General features: G+C 40.3%; 1 protein-coding gene across 1 annotated transcript; it reads right to left on the bottom strand.

Annotated features, from left to right (window-relative positions):
• Nucleotides 1-5811: 5811 nt before the first annotated feature.
• LOC115139986 (transcription cofactor vestigial-like protein 4) lies at nucleotides 5812-10514 on the bottom strand. The gene is made up of 5 exons (XM_029677946.2): nucleotides 10069-10514; nucleotides 8365-8488; nucleotides 8028-8253; nucleotides 7389-7473; nucleotides 5812-7277 (listed from the first exon to the last, which is right to left on the bottom strand). Exons 1-5 carry the CDS (start codon nucleotides 10133-10135, stop codon nucleotides 6967-6969), a joined length of 813 nt encoding a protein of 270 aa, XP_029533806.1. The 5' UTR covers nucleotides 10136-10514; the 3' UTR covers nucleotides 5812-6966.
• Nucleotides 10515-10539: the final 25 nt, after the last annotated feature.

The raw sequence follows: 10539 nt of genomic DNA, 5'->3' as shown, positions 1-10539 counted from the left end.
ACGCCCAATTTTTCAGTTTTTGATTTGTTAAAAAAGTTTGAAATATCCAATAAATGTCGTTCCACTTCATGATTGTGTCCCACTTGTTGTTGATTCTTCACAAAAAAATACAGTTTTATATCTTTATGTTTGAAGCCTGAAATGTGGCAAAAGGTCGCAAAGTTCAAGGGGGCCGAATACTTTCGCAAGGCACTATAGATTCAATGGTTGTAAAGATGGGGAGAGGTCTGGCCATAATAAAGAGATGCTCTGCTTTTTTTGACACCACACTCCAAAAAGAAAGTTCTGCAGGCTCTAGTTTTGTCTAATCTTGATTATTGTCCAGTCTTGTGGTCCAGGGATGCAAGGAAATACCTAGTTAAGCTGTAGCTGGCCCAGAACAGAGCAGCACATGTAGCTCTTAATTGTAATCAGAGGGTTGATATAAATACTATGCATGCCGGTTTCTCTTGTCTAAGAGTTGCGGCGAGACTGACTACATCTGTCATGCCCTGACCCGAGTATTCTTTGTTTTCTTTATATATTTTGGTTAGATCAGGGTGTGACATGGGTGATGTATGTGTTTTGTACTGTCTAGGGGTTTTGTAGGTTTATGGGGTTGTTAACCATCTAGGTGTTTATGTATGTCTATGGTTGCCTAGATTGGTTCTCAATTAGAGGCAGCTGTTTATCGTTGTCTCTGATTGGGAACCATATTTAGGCAGCCATCTTCTTTGGGTATTTCGTGGGTTATTATCTATGTCTAGTTGCATGTGTATGCACATTTAGATTATATAGTGTCACGTTTGTTGTTTTGTAAATTTGTTTCAGTGTTCTTTCTTCATTAAATACAGAACATGTATTCATATCACGCTGCGCCTTGGTCTCCTCACTATGACGATCGTGACAGCATCACTTCTTCTTTTTATAAGAAACAAATCCCAAATTGTTTGCATAGTCAATTTACACACAGCTCTGACACACTTCTTATCCAACCAGACATGCCACCAGGGGTCTTTTCACAATCCCCAAATCCAGAACAAATTCAGGCAAGCATACAGTATTATATAGAGCCCTAATTGCATGGAACTTCCTTCCATCTCATATTGCTCAAATAAACAGCAAACCTGGTTTCAAAAAACAGATAAAGCAACACCTCGTGGCACAACGCCTCTCCCCTATTTGACCTAGATAGTTTGTGCGTCTGCAATGATATGTAGGCTACGTGTTCCTATACATTTTTTTTGTATGTAGTTCTGTCTTTGAGCTGTTCGTGTCTAATGATATTCTGTATGTCATTCTGTATTATGTTTCATGTTGTGTGTGGACCCCAGGAAGAGTAGCTGCTGCTTTTGCAACAGCTAATTGGGATCCTAATAAAATGTAAAAAATAAAATAAAATACACCACACGCACAAACACCTGGACACATGTACACATGCACACATGCATACACACACTCGCAGAAAGCATACGGAAAGAAACCAGATGAAAATTATTAGAAAACCTCCCAGTCCCAGTTCGTGTTAAGCCCCATTGTTAAAGATCTGTGAAATGGATTTAGTGCTTGGGAATTAAATCCTAACTGGTATGGCTAAAATAGCCCATTGAAGAGACGCCCCTTGGTGGTATGTTAAAGCACACCAGAGGCTGTAGGTCAGGCCCAATGATAGCAGAAAGTGTGTGTGTGTGTGTGTGCGTGCCTGCGCGCGTGTGTGTGTGTTGGGGGGATTTATCCTGTAGTTAGTAACCAAGATCACATTTATACAATCACCTTGATTATATAGTCAACGCGTAACCCCTTTCTATTGGCCTTGTTTCAGATATTTCTACACAATTTACCTTCAAGTCCTCTAGATGGCAATAATATCTCTGTACGTGTTTAGTAAGTCCTGGAAAGGCAGGATTTCGTTGGAACAGGGTTGAGTGAGTTAGTTTCAATTTCAGCGATTTCCAGTTTGAGAGTCAGTTAAGAAACTTGCTGCTATCAGTTCTCAGAATATGCACTCCATCAATTTCTTCAGAGTCAAAGCAGATATGATTCTTGTGAGATTATTGATGAATACTTTTGCATTGCATTGTTATTCAAATCAAATCGAATCAAATTGTATTTGTCACATGCGCCGAATACAACAGGTGAAATGCTTACTTAAAAGCCCTTAACCAACAATGCAGTTTTAAGAAAATAAAAATATTTTAAAAAAGTAAGAGATAAGAAAAACAAATAATTAAAGAGCAGCAGTAAATAACAATAGCAGGGCTATATACATGGGGGACCGGTACAGAGTCAATTTGTCATCAATGTGCTGGGGTACCAGAGTCGAGGTAATTGAGATAATGATGTACATGCAGGTAGGGTTGTTAAAGTGGCTATGCATAGATGGGTGGGGGGTGGGGGGGGGGGGGGTGCAAATAGTCTGGTTAGCCATTTGATTAGCTGTTCAGGAGTCTTATGGCTTGGGGGTAGAAGCTGTTTAGAAGCCACTTATTTTATGGTATTGTCACAAATACCATTTTGTAAGATGACCTCACATTGCCACCCATTCTGAAATGCAGAAAATATGGTCATTTAAGAGTGATTCTCTTTTTCATGTATAAATTATTTGTTTATAGTACAGATAAATTAGGCAAAGCCATAGTGTTATATCCCATCTATACTGTCTTTACAGTGGTTCTGCCTAGAATTCAAGAGGGAAAATCAACTTTTGCCCGTTTTATTGATTTTCAAAAGGCTTTCGATTGGGTGAATACAGACCTCCTTGCTTTTAGACTAATTAAAATGGGAATTGATGGTAAATTCTATGATGCTATCAAGCTCTTTATTGGGCTCCAGTTACCTGTGTTCAGGTCAATGACCTCAGGACTGGCTGGTTTCCAACCCCTTACTATGTAAAGCAGGGGAGCATACTCTCACCCACTTTATTTACACTATATGTTAATCATATATAGCCCTACAAATCAAACATGCTAAACTTGGTGTTGAAGTTGAGGATATATTCCTTGGCATTTTGTTGGGCATCTGATGACATAGTTCTCCTTGCTGAGACATACGATGACCTACAAAACACACTGAGCGAACAAAACATTAGGAACACCTTCCTAATATTGAATTGCATCCCCTTTAGCCCTCAGAACAGACTCAATTCTCCGGGGCATGGACTACAAGGTTTCAAAAGCATTCTACAGGGATGCTGGCTTATGTTTACTCCAGTTGTGTCAAGTTGGCTGGATGTCCTTTGGGTGGTGGACCATTCTTGATACACATGGAAAACTGTTGAGCATGAAAAAACCCAGCAGTGTTGCGGTTCTTAACACGCACAAACTGCGCCTGGCACCTACTACCATACCCTGTTCAAGCTTACTTAAAACTTTTGTCTTGCCCGTTCACCTTCAGAATGGCACACATACACAATCCATGTCTCAATTGTCTCAAGGCTTAAAAATCCTTCTTTAACCTATCTCCTCCCTTTCATCTACATAGACTGAAGTGGATTTAACAGGTAACATCAATAAGGGATCAAAGCTTTCACCTTGATTCACCTGGTCAGTCTATGTCATGGAAAGTTGTTTTGTACACTCAGTGTATGTTAATTTAAATATTGTTAATTTATGGTGTACTAAATGGGGATTAGTGATAAATCAGGATAAGACCCAGGTTGTTCATTTCAGAAAGAAGAGTGTGTAGAAAAGTACACACAACTTTTATTTTGGTACAACCCTGTTATTCTACACTGGGCTTTATAAATACTTTGGCTTCACTCTGGATGAACACATGACTTTTGAAGGTGGCATTAGATCACTAGAAGATTCTACAGGTAGAGTCTTGGAGTCAGTGTTAAAGAACATTAAAGTATGTAAGGACCTTGGTTAGTGTGCTTATTCTCAGCTGTATAAATCCTGTGTGTGTCCAGTGATGGACTATGCTGTTGGGGTATGGGGATCCAAAGTACGTACTAATTGTAACAATGTTCAAATCACAGCAATCCGCTGCTTTCTTGGTGTGCATAAACTGACTCCGAACCTAGCCATCTGTGGAGATATGGGTTGGGAACCGTGTGTGGTTAGGCAAAAGTGTCACATGGTGCATCTATGGAATAGACTGATAAATATACCAGAACACAGAATCACAAAAAAGTGCTTGACTGGGACCTTACTCATAACTATCCGTGGGCTAGAGAATCTGTTTTCGTGAAACTGATTTGCAGCTTTTTTTTTAAACCTTTATTTAACTAGGCAAGTCAGTTAAGAACAAATTCTTATTTACAATGATGGTCTACACCAGCCAAACCTGGACGATGCTGGGCCAATTGTGCGCCGCCCTATGGGACTCCCAATCACAGCCGATTGTGATAGAGCCTGGATTCGAACCAGGGTGTCTGTAATGACGCCTCTAGCACTGAGATGCAGTGCCTAAGTCTGCTGCGCCACAAATTACCATGTGGTGTTAACCAAATCAGGTACAAGCTTTTTCTGATCCACAAGGAAAAATTGCCAACTGATATTTGGTTTAATCCTCAACTTAGAATGTGTACTCTTCTCAAAGAGAAGTAAAGCCCTGAACTATATGTAAATCTGAATGTAACAAAAGCTCAAAAGTTAGTTTGTGTCCAGCTAAGATCTGCCCCCCTCCCTGTGACACTACAGACAGGTAGATTCAACAGAATCCCTGAAGAGGAACATGTTTGTGTATTGTGTGATCCTCTGCGAAATAGAAAGTGAAGTTTCTTTTCTTTTCAGAAAGGGAGTTTTTGACATTGCACAATTTATTTTCAAAGCATGTGGGAGAAGGAAAAGTGTATTGTTTGTGTAATGTAACAAGGTGAAAACTGTACTTTTTCATGAGTGCTAATTATTATGTTCAATGTAAAAAATGTCTTTAGTGTTTTGTGTACACAGACTTGATATTGTGTCTTATAAGCCCGTATGGGCTGGGCACCAATTAGTGTACAACAGAAATAAAATCAATCCATCTATAGTGTATTTATTTAGTGACACATTTTTACTGAAACCAAACCTGCAGGATCTATAGTCTATTCTGTCAATAGTGGTTAACTTACATATTCAGTTTTTCCAGTTTACACCTCTGTACATGTAGGTATAAAACTGCAAAGACACGTTGCTATAGAGTTCAAAGTCTTCATTTCTGGAAAATGTTTCAGAGTATCATATCATTACACTTGTTTGACAAGATAGAACATGCAAATAAGCAACTGAAAAGCATGATCAGTTCTGAAGCCAGGGCCTACATTAGACCTGCCCATCCTACCCCTATCCCTCCCTCCCTTCCCTTGCCAAACAGGATCTGTAGGTTCTTTCAGAATAATTTTCTCAGGAGACAGGAATGTTTGAGTACAAGCCCTGTTGCCTGCTGGAACATGCTCCTGACATTCCCTAAAACTCAAAGAAAAAGGGATGATGTACTGAGGATGATGTATTCACCTTTCCTTTAGTTTTAAACCCAGGAGGGATAGGGATTCAAACCCCCCTGAACGCTGCCATGACTAAATCACCAAAAGCTAAATAAACATTCCCCTTTCCCTAAAGAATCAAGTGCTGAATGCCATAAGGCCGCCATCTTGTGACCTGGTGTACGTGCATAGTATATTGGCCCAGACGCACAGCCCAGACACACAGTGACTCACCACTGAAATGAAGCCGTCTGGAACGCAACCTTGAATGGCTGCAGGACTCGTGTTCACATGAGACTCTGACTTCTTTACTCATATGTGGAAGTGACACACAACCAACCTCTCTGACCGTGTCTTCTTTAGAAGTAAGGTCATGAAGGATATCTGTTTTTGCGATTGTATTTTCTTCTACCAAATCAGTCTGGTGTAAGTCAGTGGTATTTTATTAAAAACTTATGTACAACAATTACAATCATAGACTCAAGGGAGGTAATGATAATGAACTGAATGAGTGTACAAAACATTAGGCTCTTTCCATATAGACTGACCAGGTGAATCAAGGTGAAAGCTTTGATCCCTTATTGATGTCACCTGTTAAAGCCACTTCAAATCAGTGTTGATGATGGGGATGAGACAGGTTAAAGAATGATTTTTAAGACTTGAGACAGTTGAGACATGGATGGTGTACGTTCAGAGGATGAATGGGCAAGACAAAATATTTAAGTGCCTTTGAAAGGGGTATGGTAGTAGGTCCCAAGCGCCTCGACAAAGAGAGACTGTGGGTGCAATTCAATATTAGGAAGGTGTTCCTAATGTTTTGTACATGCATTTCAACCGTTTTCTAAGCATGACATTTTTTCCAAACAAGTACATAATGTATAAATTGCACACACATTTTCTTTCTGAAATCTCCAGGTTTATTTTTTATACAATAATAAGGTTAGCTTAAGTTTGAATTCATAAAGCTAATGGAATAACTTGCAATATCCCAACACATAGGTTTTTCCTTTTGAGTTGTCCATAGTTTATACAAAAACATGAAGTTACTGTATTGAACAGATTTTGTGAATTTGTTAGCACTATATACAGTAGATAATTTATTAGACAGAAAATAGGATCCAGGTTCGTTAAAAAACATATAGTATAAATACAGTATCACGAAAGTAGTGGCATCATCACCGAATGAAATGAAATATGGCACATTTAATGAAATATAATGGCACATTTCTTTTCTCCAACTATCATCCCACATCACCATCTATTCAGAGATAGATATGCTATTGAAAAGGCTGGGACAGGCTGGGACAGAAATTGAGAAATAAAGACATCACTGCAACATTTGCTTGTCCCCTGAAATTGAAATAACTCCCCTTTCCACTGGCAGGGAATAGACTCATGGAGATGCACTCAATGGTTCAACCATATAGAGTAGCTTAGTATTCCTGCATTCCTGTTCTCCAGTATACACTTTCACCAACGCTGTCTCCTTGGTGCTCTTATTCCTTGAAAAGCATGGATCTTCCGCTGTAACGCATTAAATGCTATGTCTCAAAGTTTCTCCAGGAAAGCTCTCTGTAGTTTTATTTGACTGACCAGAAGCTGGAGGTGGGAGTGGTGGTACTTGGAGACTCTTTAGGAGCTTGGTTTGGGCTGTGGCCGTAGCTGGGGGAGTAAGTGAAACTTGGGCTGCTGGGTGGAGAGGATGTAGACGAGGAGCATGAGGAGGATTTCGATTTGATCTGAAACCACTTTTCTCCCAAGGCCTTGGCAAAATGGTCATCCACAGAGACGCTGATGGAGAGCTGGCGGGAGCTGGCCATTTGGTAGTCCATCCCCAGGCTTCTCTTGAAATGTTCCTCCACAACATGGTCATAGCTGTGCTTAGATAACACTACAGTGGAAAGAATACAACAAAGGTCAGGCATAATTCTTAACAAGTCTGCAATATAACAGCAGCATTGTAGCACTAGTTTTGATGAGATAAAAGGAGTATGAGACTGACCTGTGGAGGAGTGGCTACTGCCGACTTCAGATCTGCAGGTGGGCTTTCTTGTGGAGGACACACAGGTGATCACAGAAGGACGCATCTGAACGAGGCAAAATCATTGGTTCATTTCACAACAGTATATGACTCTGTAGCTGTGTAGCTGAAATGTAGCTGAAATTCCCATTCCCCCAAAAACAATAGGATTAACATGTCAATGTAAACATGAAACATTTCACCATCACTAACTCTTTGTCGAGGGTTCAGTTTGTTATTGGAGACTAAATATATTTGGTTATGGGATGGGACCTGAAAACTGTTCACCCTCATCAGGGTGGCACAAACAGGCCAAAGAGAGAGTTGTCTGTTTGCTCTTACTGATGACCATCCTCCCACCATTGCTCACATTATCTTCCCAAATCAGGCTGGATTGGATATCATGGACAAGCAGAGTCCCATAAAGTCTCTTGGGAATAGAATGTGCCTGAGAGTTTAGACTCCCTACAGAGATCTCCGAGATATGTAGGCTCTGACTGCCTAGGGCTACACTGGGAGATTACAAAGGCTCATACAATATGACTGACACAAACAATAAATTGCGTCTTTCAAGTTGTTAGCACCTGGACTCACTATTATAATTGTTCCGCTTGAAATTACCTGATTGATGGCTGCGGTGCTTTTGGTTTTCTCCTCTGTTCTCTCAGGCTCTTTCCTTGGTTTCTTAATTAGGTCCAGTGGCTCATCAATAGGTGGTGTGGGATACACATGGCAGGGCAAATGACCTGTGGGGCTGGGGGTTGGGCTCCAGGAGGATGTGGGACTCTGGGGAACACTAAACACAGTTGGCCTTCTCATGTTGCTCCTGCTTTGTGCCCTTTCTCGCCTGAAACACAAAACCACACATTGAAACATGGAATCACACACTGGACATGGAGTTATGAAACCAGTGGTTGTCAATGAGGATGTTATAAAGTCATGGGGAGGTTTTACAAACCTTTCTTCCAATGTTAGACCACACTCAAAGCTGTGCTTGCGCTTGACCGGATGCACTTGGGGCACTCGAACTCTCTCATTGGCCATATGCCTGAATCTATCTTCACTTCTTTGGTTGGGCTGACCTACAAGAGGAAAGATCAAGCACAAGTAAAGCTCATGGTTACTATTTGAAATAATATACAGTATAAATATTGGTTGATATATTGGCACAGATAATGATGACTTACACCTAACTGTAACTGACTGAAAAGACGTTAGGTGTGGCAATGAGTAAATAGGTGACTGGTTGTTTTGGTCTGTGGCACTGTGACATATGGTTCATCACCTGTATGAGTGGTTCGTGGGAAAGCTTTCATGCCACCGTTAATTGTAAACTCCGTTAAGCTGTTGAACTAGACCAACCAGATTGGTGAGTATTACAAATCTTTCCAGCTGATTCAATGTGAACGGTAAATGTTGTTTTTCTACCTACAGTGATGATGACACCCATCTCATTTACATGTCTATGAGAGAAATTTTAGTTTCTACTCAAAATGTGATTTGAACTGGACAAACTTAACACTTCAGTTGCTAATGCCTTGATTGAAGTATCACTTCTTACTAAAAGAGAACTAAATGTCTCACAACTGTCATTACAATACACACATCACACAGAAGCATTCTCCTTATTGCGAGAAACTAACTGAAACACATCAGCAGCTGCTAACATCCTTTTTGTTACTGACAGAGAGATCGATGTGAAGCTTACCAATACATGACACTGGTTTTTGTATTTTGTAAAGCTAACACCAGCCCTCTTCATACCTCGCATCATGTTGTTTATTTCAAGCTATATTCAAATGAGTGTTATCAATATGCCAAAAGAAATCCACCACATTAGCATGCAATGCTCTACTACCACATTGAGATGCAACGCTGAATGATTAGGTCATGTTATTACATGATTGGTCCCCCTAACCTCAAATACTCCCCCAATCCACAATCCTCAATCCAATCCACATCCCAAACAGTACTGTCCCTCAATCGCAACCTCTCACTTACGACCTCCCCTTCTGTCCTTTGGACATCAGTGTCACAGTGGAGGCCTGTGGAGGGGGACTGGGGGGAAACCACACCTTGCCTGACTGACTTTCTGATGCCTGAGGCGTGGTTATTTGTTTCCCATGCAGGAGTAGAGGTACAAGAGGGCAGTATCTTCAGAGCATCTCCATCTACCAGAGTTATTCTCAGCATCTGACCTAAACCCCTCTGAAATGATGCTTGAGTGCCATGACACATTTTAGGAAGTTGAAACTGCACCAAAGTTTATACAGTGAGGTATCATTATCACACTCGTCTACATTATCTATAACTCAGACTGTAAAGGTTAACGTTTGTCTTGGTTTCTTGAATGGGAGAAAAATGTTTTAGAATGGATGACATATGTTTGTGTGTTTATACAACTCAAACCATCAGCTAAAATGGCTTCATTGACATTCACGCCGACTTAGTAAAAGTTATTTTATAATGGCCATAAACATTTGCATTTCTAAAAACATTGTGAACTAATTACTAACTAATAACAATATAACAACTGTGTCATCATACATGATAACAATGCAATACGCAGCTGTGAAGACCGCTATTTAAAGCAGCACAGATCGCTGCAGCACAATTATATTTTGTGAAACAATAGTATGAGAAAATAAATAAGAACTATTACCTTCCAAGATGTAGACTTTGAAACCACTGCTCATCCGAGTTATGTATTGGAAATTTGCAACAGCCATGGCTCCTTAATTGTCTTTGTCTGTGAATAAAGCCAACTACAGAGGACCACCTTGTCTGTTCGAGCTTAGAGGACACAATGAGCCTAAGTTCTGGTTGGTAATGGAAAGGCAATGAGATGCTTGGCTAGAGCTTGCCCAGGTAACGTATCAGGAGGCTGTACAGAGCTGCAGTGTCTTTCAGGAAAATGTATTCCTACATTGTCATTGGTTGTTCCGATCACAACCTCCCCCATTTTAGATGCTTTTGTTATTGTTGCAGGAAGTGTGTAATCACAGGTAGGTACCTCAGAGAAGGAAAATAATGGTAAACTGTTCTATGACTGTCCCTGCACCACCCAACCAAGCATCTACTTCACTTATCCAGAAGACTAGCTATTTCAGGAATAAACAGGATTGTAGTATAG

This window comes from Oncorhynchus nerka, linkage group LG13 (assembly GCF_034236695.1).
Source record: "Oncorhynchus nerka isolate Pitt River linkage group LG13, Oner_Uvic_2.0, whole genome shotgun sequence".
Classification (NCBI taxonomy): domain Eukaryota; kingdom Metazoa; phylum Chordata; class Actinopteri; order Salmoniformes; family Salmonidae; genus Oncorhynchus; species Oncorhynchus nerka.
This window is presented reverse-complemented; position numbering and strand designations above follow the sequence as displayed.

What these genes read in the sequence shown, in the direction of transcription:
- LOC115139986 (XM_029677946.2), bottom strand. Translation starts at nt 10,135, where the DNA reads ATGGCTGTTGCAAATTTCCAATACATAACTCGGATGAGCAGTGGTTTC. An exon ending in CAAAGTCTACATCTTGGAAG is followed by an intron (nt 8,489 to 10,068) that starts GTAATAGTTCTT and finishes TTCCTCTTGTAG; the next exon opens with GTCAGCCCAACCAAAGAAGT. An exon ending in GGTCTAACATTGGAAGAAAG is followed by an intron (nt 8,254 to 8,364) that starts GTTTGTAAAACC and finishes TTTGTGTTTCAG; the next exon opens with GCGAGAAAGGGCACAAAGCA.